This window comes from Dendronephthya gigantea, unplaced genomic scaffold (assembly GCF_004324835.1).
Source record: "Dendronephthya gigantea isolate DGI-Jeju-01 unplaced genomic scaffold, DenGig_1.0 000795F, whole genome shotgun sequence".
Lineage (NCBI taxonomy): Eukaryota > Metazoa > Cnidaria > Anthozoa > Malacalcyonacea > Nephtheidae > Dendronephthya > Dendronephthya gigantea.
This window is the reverse complement of record NW_021163805.1, coordinates 1-20,065: the sequence shown is the minus strand read 5'-3', so window position 1 is coordinate 20,065 and position 20,065 is coordinate 1. Positions and strand designations below refer to the sequence as shown.

The following is a 20,065-nucleotide window of genomic DNA, read 5'->3' as shown; positions in this document are numbered from 1 at the left end:
CTTTTACTTGTCTGAAGTCTTTCACAGTTTCTTAATTAAGTTCAGTAGCTTCTGCATCACTAGTCAACAACGTTTGAGGTGATTTTCAGGCCTTCCATAAACACGTACCTCAGTCCTGGTCATTCTGAGAGTAAACGAATTAGGTGGCTTTTGAATGTTCTTCTTTGTTGTCAATAGCTTTTGACAAAGTTTCACAGTTCCGCAAACACATGCATGCTACAGCAACTACAGCGATTTACGACATTGCAAATACCTCATACCACACTATTCCCGGCCCCTGTTGTATACTCAGGAAAATTTGAATTATGTTTTTTACCTTTGCTTATATTTAAACCTTACCTTTTAACTTTTCGTTTCCAGACTTATGTTGGCCCGAGATATATATATATATAACGCCATCGACCAGGCACAACACCGAACTAAAATATGACATGGTGGTCAGCACGTGCATGTGCGTATTATAAATGTGGCTGTTAAAACCTGTGATATCTTAATTTACCGCTCAGGTGGTGATATTTCCCCACCAATATTCCGATGGAAACGAGCCAATCCAATGCTCAATGCCGCCTTTCAGTCACCTGGATTTCGAAACGAAAGGGTTCGCACATGTTTGTTATAGCACTGACGTGTTTGTTCTGCAAATACCAAGTGTAGAAAGATCAAAAGTCAGAACCCTCCTGCGAGGAATCTACTGTTTGTTCATTTAAGATTTTAGTTTCCCGTGCCATTTGGAATTTTAAATAGCTTTTAATCGTATTCCAGGCGCATAACATGCACATGCCATCTTGCTAATTGTTTTGTATGTAGGTGTTTTAAAGAAAACAAAAACTATTGAAATCACTCACTGGCATTGTTAAGTTAAAGTTCCCTGTTCACGAATTTTTGCCCCTGGGGATGTCAAGAAAGTGAAGCAAGAGTTATAAAATGCTATGTAGAAGTATTACTTTATCGTTCATCGTGCATAAAAATGCCCGCGTGAAATAAAAATGCTTATATACACTCGTGGGTCCAAACCTGTGAATTAGAGTTCACAAGCTTGTCCAAACAGAGTGCTTGGGCATTCAAATTCGAACAATAAAATTGTTGGCCTATGGGTGATTACAATGCTTTTCGGGTTTTGAGACGAGTTTATCGCGATCCCCATTTCTCTCTCCATTTTCGCGTGCAACATAAATCGGGCCCTTTGAAGCCGAACCCGCTAAATACCGACAATCCAATCCTTAGCACTGTCGGCAAGCTACAACTATCAACAGCTATACATTAAGGGTGTGTTCACATGAGCCCAGTTACCCGAAGTCAACGAAGCGCGAGACGATTTTAAGGTGTGAAATAAGTCTTTAGGAAACGAAACAAGCACTTGTATGCTAAGGTCAAGGTAACCGCAGCAGTAGCGGCAGCACTGCCAGATCATGTTACGACAGCACTGCCAGATCATGTTACTCTTTTCAGTACCAGTCAAAGTCATATCACTTTTTTATCTTGGCTAAGGCAGGATGATGTTGTTGGGTGGGACGATGAACAGTCCTTGTCGCAGTGGCTCGAAACCCAGGGGAAATAACGTTAACACTACCATCAAAATTCCTCAATGCAACAGAAGGGGGAGGGTGTGAACGTTCTTATATCCAGTTCTGCACGACGGATTTCTTTTGTAAGTGCAACAGCTTACAATAGAAATCCGTTGGGCAGAACTGAATATATGAATATCACTCCCCCCTGCGAACTCCACCCCCCCAGTTATCGAAATATCGAATTACCGAAATAACGTGGAAAAACTTGCCCTACGGACTCGTTTTCCCACTGATTATTTCTCGTTCTCCCAAACTCCCACGCGTGTTTCTATAACTATAGAAAAACCGGTGAACTTTATACAACGGAAAATGTTTTCTATTTCTTAATTATTCAATATCTTATTTATTTGCTTGAAACAGACAAAACAGCTTAAAAGCACGAATAAATGAAATCAAAGTTGACCCAAATAAACAGATTTTATAAATTTTTGCGACATTTGCCGCGAAATTGAAATCGTAAATCCGCGCGAGAAAATTATCGCAAAATGGCGTGGTGATTCGACAACAATCAAAACAAATGACGAATTTACAAACGGTTTACAAGAAGCTTTCATAAGTATGCGATAATTTGAAATAAAAAACAAATTTTGGTTAAACGATAAAAGTTGCGGAACGACGATCGAGTCCTATAAATATCTATTCCCGAGAGTAAAATGGCAGAAAAAAATAACGAAGAGTCTGCCACACTTCTCCGAAACCCTGAGAATACAATCACAGACGAGAATACAAAAGATAGCCACAAAGGTGCAAAGAATGTTGCACCAAATAAAACAAATATCGCGAATTCCTCAGCCCAAAATACAGAAGAAGCGACAAAATCTGGAAATCAGTCTCCCGTTAAAATTGGACAAAGAACCGCAACAAAAATCCCCATAATGGCAACCGGGTCGAAGAAAAATATGAATATTTCTTCTACGAAAGCCAATATTAATTCAAGTGCAAAAATACAACGCGAAAATGACTGTAAAATTGGCGTTGATAGAATCAAAACAGAGCCACCCTCTGTCTTGGGAGAAAACGAAGACTGGGAACAGCCTGACAGCCGTTTTAAGAGTCGCGATGAGCTTCAAAATGAATTATTAGAAAAGATAAGACGAATCGATTCACTCGAAAAACAGTTGAATGATTTAAGAGGATCTAATGAATTTCAAAACGCAGAAAAACAGAATAATTTTGGTAAAGAAGAAATAACTGAAATATATGCTGATGGCACTGATGGCGAAGGTTAGTAAACACTACTTCATATTAAATAAAAGTCATTAAAGTTTTCAAGGTCCTTGTTTTGTGCACAGTTGCCGAATTAGGAAACGTTCAATATTATTGCAATGTTGTAAAAAATTATTCCTCTAGGCAAGAAAAAAATCATTCAAGTAAGCAATAAATGCAGTAAAAGCATCAGGATCCATAAACTTTTACCTAATAAACTAAACTTGTGCATGTATAGTTCAACAAAACAAAGTTATATATAAAATCGAAAAACGGCTTTTAGAATGAACGTGATTTTCAAAACAATGTCAAGGAGTTGATTCTAATTGAATTTTACAAGACAATATTGAATAACTACAATATTAAACTTAATGATTTGCGGATTCAATCGAAAAGCAATTGCATACTCAGCTTAATAGGTTTAAAACCATTACTGAGTAAACAGGTTGATACGAAAACTGTATAAACGATTACTTACAATGTCAATGATTTGCGGCTTGTATTCATAGGAAAGGTTTGTTAAAATTCTGCTCGCTTGTTTGCCACGTGTGGATTATTTGCTGTATTGTCACTGATATATAAACATTTAAAAGTTGTATTGCCCTCGTCCGTTGTCGTAAATTGTCGTGGATCGCCGGGTCGCAGGTATATCTTGCATGCATGATATAGCGCAGCAAACCGATATTGTGAGTTGTATTGTACTCGAGTGCCCAAGTTATACATGTGTACTGGTTTACTACATTGGACTGTATAGATTTGCCCAAGCCTTTTGGGAGAAAGGGTAAATTAGTATAGTATGCGTACATTCACAACAAATTTTATGCATACTTCATGAATCACGTTTTCTATATTTTTTATAAAATAAATTACAGTAACGTCTAAGCCTCTAGGGGCTGTTTATATGAGCCCGGCTACTATAAAATGCAAAATATCCCCGTAATCCCCGTTTATGCCAAAAGTGGCCGATTCCACATCGTGTGCATGTTTTTTGGTATAATTACTCGATGCATAGCGAATCTCAGTGTTGCAAAATGAATATAATGCGATTATGACGTCATGATATTGGAGATGGAATTAGGCATGCGCAACAGACTGTAATCGAGTGAAAATTGTGAAGAAGGGATTTCCTATTTATGAAGTAATTTGTAATTTTTTAAAGCATGAACAACATGAAACGTGAGTAACTTCTATAAAATAGAATTACTTTTGAGAACTATTCTCTCCTAACTGTTTTCTTAATTTGTTCAGACCACTCGTGTAATGAATGAATACAGCCTTTGACAACACGAATAATCTTTTCTTATAGTTTGAAATAGACTAACTTTATTTATACCTTATGCTTGTAAATCGATGCAGTTGTGTCAGGGATCATCACTTGAGGTAACTCCCTAACCAGATTACATTCAATTTTTTGCATTTCCCTAGATGTAGAAAGAAAATTAAAATTACTCTCTGAAGAGAACTATGAACTTCGTGAAAGATTGCTGCAGAAAGATGTGGAGATAGAAAAACTGAGAAGTGAAGAATCCAAGGCAGAGGAAAATATTGTAAACAAAATATTGAGGAAAGAAAACAGCGAACTTCATAGTGAAAAGGAACAACTAAAGCTAGAACGAGACAGATTGCGTCATTCGGTCAACGAAAAAGAAGTCAAAGTCGAAAAGCTGGTCACATGTATGTGAAAAAAAAGATTCCCTTCGACATTTTTCACTACCGCTAGCTATGGAAAAGATCCAAGCCCTATAACTGCCATGCTGGCGCGGGTGTAGAGCTAGGTCTTCATGTGGCAACATGCATGTACTGCAGTTCTTTGTGAGACCTGTGTATACTTTGCAAAACTGTGATAGATCTTTCTCGTTATCCTTCATCTTTTTCTTGAAGGTTTAAAAGATATGGAAGATCAATTATTTCAAACTAAAAGAGCGCTCGAAAGTCGAACAAGAGCCGCTACGCATCTCGAAGATCGTTTAAAGAAGATCGATTCAGAATTAGATCAATATCGAGAGAAATATGGAAAGTTGGAGAAACGAAACAAAAGCACGAAATTTTCAGAAAGATCGCGAAATTCAAGAAGTCAAAGTTTGAGTCCAGGGGAACGAAATAGATCGGAAAGTGAGCAGGTATAAGAATAATACGATTTTACCATAGAGAACAAGACTAGTGGAACGGATGCAAATATTTGCTAATTAATTTGCTCATAGCTAAAACAACACCACAAAGTGTAAGTGGGCCTCTAAATGAATTTCGTACTGTAGGATTTGAGTAAGAACCACGTTCTAATGTTGCAACAACGTGAGGCAAAGCTGTTGGATGATCGGAGTCAGTTGGAAAAAAGCGTTAACGCATTGACCAATAAGATAACAGAACTAGAAGAGAAACTGCATAAATGTCGATCGGAAAAACGGCCAACTCATGACAGAGGAAGCCAAACTGATTTAGGGATATGTAACCAGCTGACATCAACGACCATTCAGCAATCAAATCAATGTGATCATGGACGTGGACAGGGCAAAGCGATCCAGAAAGGTACGGCAAAAATAGGACAAACTATTGTTCGTGGTAGAGCTACCGACTACCGTAGAGATCGAATTGATGGAAACCCTTCGAGCTTAAAACTAGGATTCAATTTTCAAATCAATAAATTCACTAACCATTTCGACTTCATGAAATGGGTTTTATCACATGTTAACAGGGAACTGGGTATGGTGGTTAACTCGTATCTCTAAACTATATCTCAGCCTTAATGGATCATTGATATTTGACGTGCAGATATTAGAATATGAATGACAATAATTACTACCTTTGATCATCTTCTTTGTCAACAGGAGACACCTTGAGAAGATGTAGAGGCATTGTGCAATCGTTGGGAAAGTTCTTTGAAGAAATGATTCAAAACAATCAAGATTGTTCGGCAGGCGGGAGCAAGAGTCGGCGAACGTCGATAGCAGCTCGAAGAGCAAACGAACTACTCAACGAGCTGTCGACATCCATGGAGAAGGCACTGGATCCGAAGATGCAAGCACGCGAATCGAATAGAGCGGACCGTTCCACGAGCCCAGTACGGCGAAGTACGGAAGTGAATACTGAAATAAGTAGGACTATTTGGGATAAGCTGTGTGACGAGGTGACGAAACACGAGTTTACGTTTGATCCTCCATCACCCTCTCTTCCAAGCGAGGGAATAACAAGTGATAAAGAACGGGAGGTAGGTCATTGATCCTAGTAGGATTAGTTTAATCAGTTAGTTTGATAAGTTAGGTGGGCAAATAAGATATGAATAAGAGTAAAATTGGTTTTGAATTCAGGTGAAGCGCGCAGAGAGAGGCTTAGAGAGAATGCAACTGAACAAAGGTGGAGCAAATGGCGATGAACGCAAAGATAATACGAAGGGTTTTACTAAAGAAGACGCAACAAGAATGATGAATGTCAGCAGAAAACAAACGGAGTCTGTCGTCAAAGAAATGTTGACAAAGGTATGTACATGTTGTGTGCAATTTACACATAGTCGTTTTAACGACTTAGACGTAATATTCAGAACATATTACGTTTATTTTCAATTTCAGCATCAGGGTGAAATACGTGCTTTGTTGGAAAACGCTTGTCAGTCGTCACCAATCCCGACCGTTGCGTTCGACATCAGCAATTCCGAAGGTGGCGGGCAGAATGAGGCAACGATGGCCGTTAAAGAGCTGGACTGTTTCAAAACTAGAACCACAAAAGTCCAGAGCCTAATTCTGAAAATGCAAGAGATTGTCGATTGTGCGCAAAAAGAGAAACACAGCGCTGAGCAAAAATTGCAAAGCCTTGTAGAGGAACTCCGGCAGAAAGATACACTCTTGCAGGCAAAAAGCCTCGAACTTCGAAGGCGCCATGGTAGAGCGCTCGAGGCGGAGAAAGCAGTACACGGGGAGATAAATGCAATAAAAAATGAAAAAGCAAGCATTCTTAAAGAAAACGCCCGCCTGCACGAACTGTGTAGACAGAAAGATCTGCAAGTTCTGCAAAAAGTTCAAGAAATCAAAGCTATTCAAGAGCGAGTCGACGAGAGAGACGCAGCGCATGACCAGAATCTTAAAAAGATGAAAAAGAGCGTACAGGAAGCCTGGGGCCTATACGAATCCGTGAAATCACGGGCCGAGAAAAGGACAGCGGAGTTCAGCGAAGCAGCTGAAAAGTTGAAGGCCTCACAAGGGTATTTATTAGATCTCTGGCAAACGTTAAAGACTGTCGATAATGTTGTAGAAGCGAATGAACATGATGAATTGTAGTGTGTTGTCGAGTTTGGGTCATTACGCTTACCTAAAGTCACTAGAAAAACATATTTATAAATTTAGAAGTCCTTCATATACTGAAAGCGATTATATGTTAATAATGCATGCATGCAAGACAAGCGTTTTGTGTCTGACACAGTAATCTTTGATATTTTCTCGTATCATATAAGTACATGTGCCGGATTTTCCACTGGCGGTGAATATAATTTCAATGTTCATGATTTTACAGTGTTCATAAATATTTACATTTATTGCGTTTGCGACTTTAGTCTTCTTCGTCTCAAAATGTAGGGACCGTCTGCCAAAAAGGCTACTGAATATTTGAAACAGAAATGATCAACAATTTTCAACCACAACGGCTAAGCAGAGTCAGTAGAGTAGCAATTGAACGAGATGCCGAGAATACAACGCCTTTGTACTAATGAGTTCGTACCGTATATTTTGACGAAAACAAAGTGTATTGAGGTCTGCTATTGCATTCGTATTTACTACCTACGTATTTACTTCGTATTTACTAATTATACAGAAACTAAATCCGCATATAAAACATGAAAATCTAATATCATCTGATTTCAGTAGAATGGTGTTGCACCTCTAATAAAAGGTGGTCTTTCGTGCCTTACAGAGCGGGGCACAGGCACTGTCCCTGGGTCTGACCTTGGTGGCATCCAGTTCCCCTCTCCGCGAGGTGGATGAGGCCACTTTCTTTCATTCGGTATCCAACCAGGTCGTATCTCACCCTCGGGTGCAGAGAATCGTACATTAGCCTGGCCCACGGGCACAGCATGACGGGATATTTCCTCGAACCGTGGTCTGACGAGGTTCGGATCCCCGGGGATCATTCGTGGAGGACCCGGTGGGGTAGCCATTCTTTGCACCACGCTTTGCGCGGGTGGAAAATTAGGTGCGGGTTGGCGTGCTTGATAGGCATCTATAGGGATAACTGGGTGTTGCATTGGCCGGTCAGTAACCAAAGGAAGGCGACCTTTTGAATAAAAGAAATTTGTCATTTGTTGTTCTATCATCAACAATGATCTGATGTGACCGAATATAGATCAGCGAACCCAAATTACCTGCAAAAGCTCTATCAGTTGGAGGTGGAATCGTCTCTCGAAGAATAGGAACGGCTGGCATAGGATTCGGGTATGTGGGCATTTCGGATCTTTTTAAATCAGCTGCAAATTCAGGAGACAAGTCACTTGCAGCTGTACTAGCTTCTGCTTGATGCCGTCTCTTAATATGAGCGTGGAGATCTCGTTGAGAGAGGTAGCTACGTCTACAGCCCGATATACCATAGCGACTGCCCCCAAAGGAACACACGAATACATGACCCAGGCGAGCTGGTTCGATACGTTGTACAATTTCACCGCATCTAATGTGTAACGCGGGAGTGTGTTAGCTACTGGCTGATTTGGCAAGTCTTTTTTGACAACTTAGAGGTTATGAAAAAATGGGGAACGCCTTTGCTAGGACTGTAGCAAGGCGCCTACAACTGATATAAATGCCTGGACTAGGCATGCATCTGTTGTAAAATAATATGTGTACAATAATTTTTAACTCATTGTATACATAATGCGAAGAACAACTAAACAAAACTTTAGAATGTGGTACTGCATGCAATGGATAAGCAAAAAAAAACCAATTGACAAAAAGTTTTCAGATAGTGGACTGGTAAATGCCAAATTGGGTAGGTTACAGATGATTTTCCAATCAGACTGGACTTTAAAGACAGCAAATGCAGGAATATAAAATGAAGTCTTGGTATGTACCTGGGGCATTTTCCACTGGCTTTCTCAGCACAAGACAGGCAGAATGCATGTTTACATGGACTCTGAAACATACACAACAACAAAATATTGTACATCACGTGCATATAACATGAAGTACCAATACTAAATATAGTATAAAGCAAAACAAGTTTGTACCATTCTTCCATACAGCAGTATTGGCAAGGCACATGTTTCACATTGATGAAGTAAGGGATCTTGAACTTTTTGACCAATAAGCAACAACTTGAAAACAATAGAAAGTTATGATATTAGGCAGTTCACTTGATGTTGGTAAATTCTATAGGTTCGAAGGGTCTTAATTTTGAGTGGAATTATACAGATTCAGCTTCAAATTGAAGCCAGGAACAGTTGATGGAAAATGAATCAACTATCGATCCTCCAGCAGGAATCGAACCTATGCTTTTGCGATGCCAGTGCAATGCTCTTGCCACTGAGCTACAGAGGTAGCTGACAAGAGCAAGCATGGTTAATGTGTACAATGTACATGTATATGATGGTAATGCCGGGAATAGGTGAGGGGGTAAATCAATTATGATTTTAGGCACTAAATGATGTTAGGCACTAAAAAACAGGAGTTATCTGTCCCAGTTACCTGTTGATTCCATAGTAATTCATTTCCAGATTTTGTTGCAAGAGAAGCTGCCTCAATTGACGCTTTTTTTTTTTTGCTTTCTTTCTCACCTAGTGCAATCAATGATAATTAATTTTACATATGTATATTGAGGAATTTAAAGACTTTCCATTTGGAGGAATTTAAAACCTTCCCACAATTTTTGAATTCCAACTACAATTGTAGCTATACCTTCGCTTATGCTTTTCTTATCACTTTTCTTTCTGTCTTTTTTCTTCGGCTTTCCTTCAGTTTTCGGTTTCAATTTCAAAGAAATATTCTTTCTAACAGTCTGATGAGTCAAGTTTGCCGAGGCTCTTTCTGAATCCAGCTCTAAGTCTAAATTTAAAATGCAACAAATTGAAAGCAGAAATTCTGCTAAGGATTGTTATAGAAAAGAATAATTCTGGATCCACTATCAAGGCTGGAAATGGCAATACAAGTATTCAACTATTCTTGTCTTTTTTGCCCTTATTGGACTATAAATAAAGAAGTCATGTAGACTGCAAGCACCCATTATTATGTGTTGGCAAAGATTCAGCTAGTGGGCTAGGACACATCCAAATCATGGTCACACTAGGACACATCTACACCTAGGTCACATGTCTGAACATTAGATATCGCAAAAATAGCAAATGTACTTTGCAAAAAAAGACCTTCAAACTACTAAATACTGAAAACCCCAAGTTCTCTTCATATTTTTCTGGTAGCTCCTGGTAAAATTCTGGTAGTTCCTTGGTAACTTCAGTGCATTTTTGTGCATAAATTACTTGATTAGGGAGCATGATATTTATGAGTTGAATGATATGTTTCATGACTCATGTGATGCTTACAACAATTAACTAAGGAAAAGCGACAAATAATGAGTGTTGAATTTCAAAAGTTTTTTACAGAATACCCAATGGAAATATGCGATTTTCACCCCAATTTTTTATTTTTAATCGAGCTCGTATTTGCTCATTTTTTTCTCCATTTCGTATAAAAACGCCTCATTGGCCCATTCAGCAGCGAAAAATCTGATCTATTATAATAACATTACACTTGTTTATCAAGTAATTTATGCACAATATCGCACTGAAGTTTTATACTGTATCCATTTTTTTTAAAACACCGATAGTCCGATACACCCTGTATATGTATGCCGTATGCGGACATGTCAACATGTTAACGGTATTTTTATTGAACTATCTGTAATGGCAAACCACTAATATAGTACCCACAGTCTATAGGCTCCTAAAAACACGGAAAGTATAGACTAAACACGTTTAAAATAATAAAATATGTAATAAAATAAATTCTCACCTGCGTCGGCCATGTTGAAAAAAATCAATGTTAATCCGCTGTGCAACAAAAAAAACATACCGGCTCAATTTAGAGAGACTGACTTGTAAGTGTTAAAACTGGACTATCATGGCCTGGCTGTGCAACTTGCAAAACTTAACATGCAATATTGATAACGAACAGGATTGAACAATGTTGTTCTGCCCATATTGTTCACAGCTGTCATCAACATTGAACAATATTGTTACACCAGATTCAGTTTCAACAATAATGTTCAATATTGTTGACAACTGCGAACAATATTGGCGGAAGAATTGTTCAATTGGGTTAAACAGGGGGCTCAGAGTTTTTAGCCGTATACACAGAACACAGAACACAATAGAAATAGGTCCGCATGCGTGCGCATGAAGGAAATCCCCCCAATACTTCCGGAATCTCTTCCAAAACGAACACCAGTTGTTTTAATTAATAAGGTTTTCGCCAAGCATCGAGAAATTGCTGTGCAATTCTCCTGCTAAATGATCCTTGTGAGCGCACTGCTCTCGAAAAATCTTTACGTTTGTGTCCCTTCATGCATATTGGCCTCCAATCTGAATTACCACTCAATGTTGAGTTTGGTTATATTTATTCTTCACCAGAGAGCAGCATGGCAGCGTCTACTAATATCGCATTGTTGGTTAAGCAACTGCCTAAAATAATAAAAAAATTCTCGATGCTTCGGCCTCAGGAGAGAAGACCCCTTTTCCGATTTCAACATGGTTTCGGCTTTCATTCTCAATTACACACTCCGCCTTTCTTTCTTGTTTAAGAAATAAATTTCTTGAGAATAATCTGGAACCTCTTATTACGAGCCGCCACTTTAAATAAAATCACTTCCATGTAATTACTCGCTTTGTTAACAAATTCTCATGATATGCTTTATTTTCTATGAGATGCTATCTCGAAACAATACACGTGAACTGACCATTGAAATGGCAGGACAATTTTATCGCTAGCTGTTTATTTAACAGTTTAAAAATAATCTAGCCGAAATCTTGTTAATTGTGAGGGCACAATCAAAAACACTAATGCAATAAAGGTTGTCTATAAATCAAGCTTTTAGCCAACATGAGGAACAAATTCGGACAGCTTATACATACATGCAATATTAAATTTGCTGAGAAAAAGATGGCGATATTAACAAGGATTAATTGTCTGACTATAGCTCTATGTTGAAACTAAAAGAGCAGAGCTCGTCACAGCTACGTACTGTATGTCAGTATGTATATAGAGATCAGAAAAGTAGCTGGATGCTCAGACATTTTAACATCGGATATATCAATTAAAAAATCAGTCCAGCATATGACACCGAAGACTGTAGTGATTAGAATTCTTTGATGAGGCAGGATATCTGAACTGAAAGAAAAATAGCTATGGGAATATGTTTAAAAATCCTTTGTAATTTAACTAGGTGACCTCAATGCACATTCAATCTGTATTGTTCGCATTTTTCGGTGTAATATATACCATAGATAATAAGTTATTTACAGCTGGTTATCTCCATCAGAGTTTCTCAAAAGGAGAAAGGCCTCAGATATTTCCTTGTTTTTGTTGATCTGCATTAAAACTGATATCATGCAGGTACGATTTTAGTCGCCAATCTGCCACTAAATAAATAAATGCAATTATCCGGAATCCCGATTTGTGCTTCCTTCCTCAGAAAAATGTCGAATCGGAATATTGCGTTGGCGCGTGTTTGGTTTAGGAGGAGAATCACTCAGGACTCAGGAGATACGAGGATCTTCATTTATAAATGGCTGAATGAATGTCTCTGGCGGTTTTACAAGATGTGATTTTGTTAGCGTTACGGGCCGTTACGGCATTTGATACGAACCGATTTGAAAAACCGGTGTAATTTTTTGAGTTAAGTTTATTTGTCGCCTTAAGCACGACATTTACAAGAGTAAATGAGTCGGTTCTGAGCTGGACGGAGTTCCCACTGATTGACAAGGTTTTTCAAGTGTTAATCATTCTTATATTAATGCCTCAAGGGGTCTATTAGTGTGCTAGGCGATTTCAATTTATCCGACATGATCATATGAGACAAGAGTGTTCTAAAATTAGGATGACGAAACTCTCTGGAATCGGTTGCGGCTTGTCTCTTCATTCGTTTTATTTTATCAGGCAGCTGACCAGTTACTGCATGCCAAATTTAGCTTCTTTATCATAGCTCAAGCATTATATCGCTTTATTGTCCGTTTCCAATTCAAATATATCTTCACGCAATTCCGCTTAGTCATATTGGCTTCACTGTCACTCATTGACTCACACAATATTGCAGCATAATGTAAAAATGTGTTTTAATTATCTCAATCTATAACTGTTTCCAATACACATGCTTACGAGTACCAATGGCTCGATTTATGACCATGTTTGTCATAATCATAAACTGATACACGGCGGGGTAGACTAAAAATAGACAGCCTCCTTTGGCGTGGTGTACAAAGGACTCTATAGAATCTTACAAACTAAGAAATATTTGTGAAATGACGCGAAATGTTATGGAATGTAACTCACAGGTTAGACGAATTATAATTATCGCTTGTGTGGTTAGTATATTCTCTCTTTCGCGAAACGCAGAATCGACATTTTGCGTTTACCTTCGACCGATTGAAGACGATAAATCTGAGTAGATCCAGGAAGAAAAATAGTGTAGTAAAACGTCCATTCAAAGCGGCAAGTGATCTACTTAAGAACCTTCGTGTTTTTTGGCAACCATTCTGCGAAGACGGTTTAAACTAACAGATCAAGTATTGCTTCATTTTGTTATCATGCATCGCATATATAGCGCTCAAGTAATTGGGCAATAGTTTAAGTGGCAGTTGCAAGAGGTAAGTACAATATCTAACTGTGTTCGTATGAATATACGTTTAAAATAGCGATGTTAAGGCAACAAATATATAGTTCAAAGCTCATAACTCGATAAGGATGGCCGTGGAAACAATTCCGTTTGATGCAAACCGATCAGTTCTCTGCACTGCCACTAAGGAAAATGCGATGCGGTTTCTTTAAAACCCGCTACTGAAGAAAATGAATCTTCTTTATGAAATTATACAAAATTTATTGTCACGCCTATCTTTACTAAAACCTAGCATTTCCTGTTTCATGTAAGAAGTTGGTCGACATTATAATTGCTAGTTTTCTTGCATCCTATCACTAGACTTCGACAAGTACACAGGACGCGACGTTCTTCAGTACAGGGCGAATTCGAGCAGAGCATACCTAAACTAATGAATTCCTGTATAATCCGAGAACTGGACGACTGGGAAGCCGCGTCGTTATAGTAAAGTTCAGCCGTGGTCATTGCATATGCAGTCAATGATCAGACTATGGTTGGTTTGAATATGGCATATAGCGCGACTTTTTAACGTTATTGGAAAAATAACTTCGCTAAAATAGGTTGTGTGTTTAGGTTTTAATGCAGTTTCAAAATCAATGAGGCTTTTGATTTATGCACATTTGCAGTTTGACAGAATAGTTAGTCACGATGCCCCGTCGTGTCACGGGGTATATTTTTTCTGCACTTGTTCAAAGCTTCAGCAGAAATACGCACGTTTCTGCAACTTGGATGAGTCCCAATCCATTTGTCGATTCTAAAATGTAGACAATGATGAAAGAATAGCGTTTTTAAGCGGTTATAAGAGACACCGATGCGGCTTTTTCATTGTAATTGTTCCAGAGCCCCTGTGTAAGATATTCATAATTCGTTTTATCGCATGACTTACACTTTTTTGATTGCTTTTAGAGAGCTTTAGAAGTTCACGGACCGCCTGTCGTTTCTAGCGGACCGGCTATTCTTTTCGCAAACGGTCTCCAGCGTCGAGACAAATAGAACGCTGTTCGTTTTGAGTTCTGTTCGCTACCAAAGCTGCTCACGATTCTGCCTGTAACAGTGAACGATTGGGTTAGGAAAAAGTGTAGATTTGAAAGCGGAGAAGTGAAAAAAGTTAGCAGCGACAGAAAGAGTAGGTGACCTGTGGGATAATCTAATTTGAAACAAGCAATTTGAAGCGGAACGAAACAACAGACTTCTGCGAAACTATTTTGCCTATGTATGAGTAACTCGGTGGCATAGATAAAAACAAATAAGGTGCCTGTAAATCAAAGAAGCTGCTACCAAGATGAATAGTACCATCAGCAATGGTACAAATGTTACTAATATCACCAGCACAGTCGCAGCTATTCTTACCACCACCATCAATAACATCACCACTGAAATGACAACGACCATCATCAGCAATAATACGACTGCTACCCCGATGAACAACGCCACAAATACAACAGTTTCGGGTCCAACGACAAGCAATAACGGCACAAATCCTCCTGTACCTGGGGCACCGCCAAGCCCACCAGCTTTCCCTGTCTGGATTAAGGTTGGTTTGGTAATAGTCGGAGTGCTAACAATATTCGGCAACGGGCTTGTGATATATTTAATTGCTACAAGACATCGCTTACGTACCAAAACGAATTTCATGGTCGTTTCTCTAGCCGTATCAGATCTTTTGGTAGGAACATGCATAATTCCATCGTTTTTGGCGTGCATGTACGTCACATGTGACAATCTTCTTGCAAAACTGTTCTACGATGCGTTCCTGTTTGTATCTGTCTGCAACCTCTGTTGCATAACGTTCGATAGGTTTTTAGCAGTTACAAGACCACTCAGGTACCACATGAAAATCACTCGTAAATCTGTTATAGCTATGATTATGTTTAGTTGGATCGTACCAAGTATTGCATCCCTAGTTCCTGTGGCATGGCTCTATACGGACACAAGCATCGAAAATCAAATGGAAGATAACAAGATCTTCTACACCTTACAAGTTGTATTATTCATGTTCTTTCCCTGTCTTATAATGTTGATCGCATATGTGGTCATTTTTAACATTGCCTGGAAACAAACGCGACATATGAGACAAGTGATGCGAAGTGTCAGCAATGTTGGTACAGGACCAAGGTCGAACTCAATTCCAACCTCATCTACAAGGGAAGCAAAAGCAACCTTGAAAGTATTTGGTAAGTTTTGTTAAGCCTGGATTTTTTACTCCAAAATCCAAAAAATTACGTCTTAACAGGCTTTATAAGATTTCAATATAGCTATATATGCAGTGGTAGCTTCTCTTTTTGCGCAATAAAATGCAAAGTATGTTCCAGTAAAAGATATGAAATGATCATAATATCGACTCGCAGAGACAGTGGTTTCATATAATTCCCTTTTTGCAATTGTTGGTAGTTAGCCCGATGATAATTCTAAAGTAGACCTGAAACGTATGGAATTAATATATAGTGATATATGCGATGTTTAATGTTCGACGTTCATACAATTTGACGATGGACTATAGACCAGCAGTTCCCATGCAGCCATTTATATATGACGAGTGCAAGAGATATGATTCTTTTATTTCCTTGTTAAATACCATTTGACATGAGAAAATCACTGTATAGGCTATAGCTGTTTCGCAAAAAATTAATTGGCCACGGATCTAATTTTCATTGTGTTCATTGTTTTCAAGTAAAATAAAGTTTAAAGGTAAAGACTAGCTTCGGAACAAGCTCTATTTTGTCAGCTTATAACACTAAATATTTTTATCCTATATTACTTGCTGGCTTATTTTTTATTGTCGAAACTGATCTCTCCACTAAAGTGTCTTCATAAACTGACGCTTTAATTGCAAAACGTTCGTCTATTTCAGTGTTTTGATTTAGCTTGAATAATTGAATGCAGAAATAATTATCTCCAATTCCAAAGTTTATGGAGGAAAGCTCTTTCTAAACTACATGACTATCACTTTTTAATTTTGGGATGCATGTTGCTGAAGCATTTTCGTTCGATTTTAATGAGCAATGAATTGCTTCGGCTTGCAATTCTATTATAAGGCACTTCGGAATAATTATTGACTAATTAACAATTAGACAACGAGTCCGAGTTGTCTATGAGCGAATAGTCAACGAAGGCGAAGCCTGAGTTGACTATCCGCTCATAGGCAACGAAGGCGAGTTGTCTAATTGTTTTAGTATACACCCTGTACCTAGATATATTAATTTCGAGGAAATAATCGATACACCGCAAAATTTCACCGAAAAATAATTTAATTAATTCAATTTTATACGGTCGCGCGAGCGAATTTTTCCCAAACGTGCACTATCACGAATAGACGATGGTTGAGTAGCCAATCAGAATGTAGGATTTGTAATAGACAATAGTCAGGTGTATACTAATTATTAATAGACATTCACTAACGTATCTTCACAAACAGTGGCGTAGCCAGCCTAACGATTTTGTCCCGCTATGTAAAATTTTGAGTTATAACTATTCATTTCTTTAGAAATTTATTGTTTTCACAATCAATGAACACCAAAATTTTAGATAACAGGACAAATCGCAAAGGCCGAGAGATCGAATTCTATATTTACACTGTGTAAAAGAAAATTGTTAAAAACTTATTTAAACTTGGACCTATTTAAACTGAACCACATGGCTCTCAAACTAAATACATTAAGTTAGATAAATTGTAAATAACTTAATGTTTTTAGTTTGAGGGACAGTGGTTCATCAGTTTTTACGAACTGTTATCTGTTACCCTCTTGCATGAAAGAAAGTTTTCAATCAATCAACTAACTTGAAACTTAAAGTTGTCTTAGATTCATCTATTTTTGATCAATTTTATTTAATGGTAAAAACAACTGATTGTTTAACTATGATTTTAGTTGTTTTAACCCAATAAAAAATGTTCCAATAAATGGATGCAAGGTGATTGTTTACTGTTATTACAGTGCAAATATGTCTCTAAATTCTACTGTACTTCTCCATAGGTACCGTTGTGGTAATGTTTGTTGTCTGTTGGAGTCTTTCGGCATACAGAACCATTGTAACACAGTACCAACTCATGGACGTCCCTTGGGATTTGACAAACGCCTCAAGGCTGCTGCTAGTAGCGAACAGCGCAATAAATCCAATCATTTATGCACTATGGAAAAAAGACGTAAAAAACGAGATACGAAAACTCCTGAAACTTAACTCACAACTCGTGAGGCCTTCGTCGGCTACATTCAGATCTAGCCAAGACCTAAGTAGGTTCGACTCTACTTCATCCATGGCTGAGCAAAGACGAAGCCGCGCTAACTCAACACAAGAGCCTGCTTCAGTGGAAAAGGAAAAGAAAAAACTCCAGAGGCCTAAAGATAAGCAACCGAAAAACGGTGTGATCCCCCACGGTCTAACAAGAGTTGAAAGTGTACAAATCAAAACAGTTGAAGACAAGGCTACCTCGACAAGACCTGGTGGCCCCATGACCCTCGGAATTGACAACTTGGCTGCTCACGTTGACGGAATGGTGTGAGGAGTCTATTTCAATTTTCAAGCACTAAAATCTAAGGTACTTGCTTGGATATATCCCGGCAGTTAAACAACGTCGGATTATGGAAGATCGGATATGGTGGTGAAACACTAGAACAAGTGAAGATGCATGAATTCCTGTCGATGTAAAACATATAATCAAATGGCCTGAAATGGGAATTCGCATGAACCGGACGTGTGCTATTGTTTAAACAGTGTAGGCCCCGTTAAATACATGCACAGAGCACAAATATCAATAATCCAATTCACAATTGGGGGTACTCAACTGAATTCAGCAGACAATTCCAGAAATGGACAAAAATAGAATGCACATTTAAGAAAAAAAACACTCTAGCTCGAAACTACAGTTCGGTTTCTCGACCGCTCATTCCACCACTATCTTTCCACAATTAAATTGTGGTAAGAAATTCCGCGAACCTGGACTGTGATTATTTAATCAACTGTGGTCAGTATACTTATGGTTTAACTAATTTTATACAACCAGCCACTTCAACATGAATATGGTCGGCAACAGTATATCTTTCAGTTTAGGTGAATCTAGATTCCAATATGTAACTTTGGATACCTGCATATTTCGAGAGAATGTTGGCTTAAACGCAATAATATCCATTGTGGGCCAAGCTTCAGTGACATTCAAAGATTCCATTATCCATTCTAACAGGATTGACCCCTGTTTTCCCGCTGTGATGGTGTTGTCGATGAACAGTTCACAGATTTTGATCACGAATGCAACATTTGAGAGCAACTTTTGTCGGGCATTTTGGGCGTCTTTACATAACTCTTCTCTAAGATTGGAAGATTCAACTTTTGTCCGGAACAAGCATATAGGCGGTTCAGGAGGTGCGATAGAAATATTTTTCATGGACTCCGTGACCGGTAATAAGAATAAACAGATCAACGACAGTCCTGGACGAGTTTTTCAAGCTGTTATTGCCAATGTATTGTTTAAAGAAAACATCGCACTTGTTGGCAGCGCTTTGTCAGTCACCAAATACAACGTGAAATTAACGAATTGCACATTTTTAAATAATTTTGCACTTCCTAAAGGCGGTCAAGTTGTTAACATTGGCGCATCGGATATAAGTTTAAGCCACTGCGTGTTTAGACAAACAATTTCGAAAATCATGACGAGTAATGGAACAACATTTGCAGCCTCTTCGTTCCTAAGGTTCTACAGCACTGGAAAGGCGGATATACATAATACAACATTCAGTCGTAACACAGAATCTGCAGACGAAGCGACAATCTTGATACCCACAGCAGAACAGATATCACTGGACAACTCCTCTCTGAGTATCTGTCCTTTGGCCTACGCCATCGAAAAGGATTATTATCATTACTTCGGCGCGGACGATCGTAATGTCAGCGCACTCACGCTATCATGCAGGAAATGTGACTATAACCTCTACTCTCTGCAAAGAGGAACGGGGAGAGGATTAAATGTAGGCTCTAGTTTCCAGTGCCTCCATGCCCGCGAGGCGCAGTGTGTTCCCATACATTAGATCAAAGTCAAACTTTTGGGGATATAAAACTGGTTCGAATCCACCTACGTTGGCTTTCATCACTTGTCCGTTTGGCTACTGCAAGTCCCCGCCATCTGACAGCACTAAGTACAATGCTTGTCAAGGTAAACGTACTGGTTTTATGTGTGGGATGTGTTCTTCTGGCTATTCAGAGGCTCTGTGGTCAACGAACTGTACTTTAACACGAGATTGCAACGACTATTGGTTCTGGATTGTATTTCTAGTTTATGTCTTCTTAATGGCAGCTCTCGTCGTCTTCAAACCTCCATTGATAAAGTATCCTTTGCGACAGATTTTTTGGTTTAAAACGTTTATAGATGGCAGTTGCTTTGCAAACTCTCAAACGGCTTTACACCGTCACGTTGATCTGGTTCCTGAAGACGACACTGAACAAAACAATCCATCGCTATCTTCATTAGAGCA

General features: G+C 38.6%; 2 protein-coding genes across 2 annotated transcripts; one reads left to right on the top strand and one right to left on the bottom strand.

The window, feature by feature from the left end:
• Window positions 1-7,324: 7,324 nt before the first annotated feature.
• On the bottom strand, window positions 7,325-10,771 carry LOC114544455 (E3 ubiquitin-protein ligase Hakai-like). Its single transcript, XM_028563092.1, has 7 exons — window positions 10,748-10,771; window positions 9,638-9,784; window positions 9,428-9,516; window positions 8,971-9,057; window positions 8,815-8,876; window positions 8,119-8,417; window positions 7,325-8,030 (listed from the first exon to the last, which is right to left on the bottom strand). The coding sequence occupies exons 1-7, from the start codon at window positions 10,758-10,760 to the stop codon at window positions 7,618-7,620; spliced, it is 1,110 nt and encodes a 369-aa protein (XP_028418893.1). The 5' UTR covers window positions 10,761-10,771; the 3' UTR covers window positions 7,325-7,617.
• Window positions 10,772-13,283: 2,512 nt separating this feature from the next.
• Window positions 13,284-18,599, top strand: LOC114544454 (histamine H2 receptor-like). The gene is made up of 3 exons (XM_028563091.1): window positions 13,284-13,596; window positions 14,511-15,778; window positions 17,576-18,599. The coding sequence occupies exons 2-3, from the start codon at window positions 14,887-14,889 to the stop codon at window positions 18,100-18,102; spliced, it is 1,419 nt and encodes a 472-aa protein (XP_028418892.1). The 5' UTR covers window positions 13,284-13,596; window positions 14,511-14,886; the 3' UTR covers window positions 18,103-18,599.
• The last annotated feature ends 1,466 nt before the right edge of the window (window positions 18,600-20,065 follow it).

What these genes read in the sequence shown, in the direction of transcription:
- LOC114544455 (XM_028563092.1), bottom strand. An exon ending in AATTACTATGGAATCAACAG is followed by an intron (nt 9,058 to 9,427) that starts GTAACTGGGACA and finishes ATTGTTTTCAAG; the next exon opens with TTGTTGCTTATTGGTCAAAA. An exon ending in TACTGCTGTATGGAAGAATG is followed by an intron (nt 8,877 to 8,970) that starts GTACAAACTTGT and finishes TGTATGTTTCAG; the next exon opens with AGTCCATGTAAACATGCATT.
- LOC114544454 (XM_028563091.1), top strand. Translation starts at nt 14,887, where the DNA reads ATGAATAGTACCATCAGCAATGGTACAAATGTTACTAATATCACCAGC. An exon ending in AGCAACCTTGAAAGTATTTG is followed by an intron (nt 15,779 to 17,575) that starts GTAAGTTTTGTT and finishes ACTTCTCCATAG; the next exon opens with GTACCGTTGTGGTAATGTTT.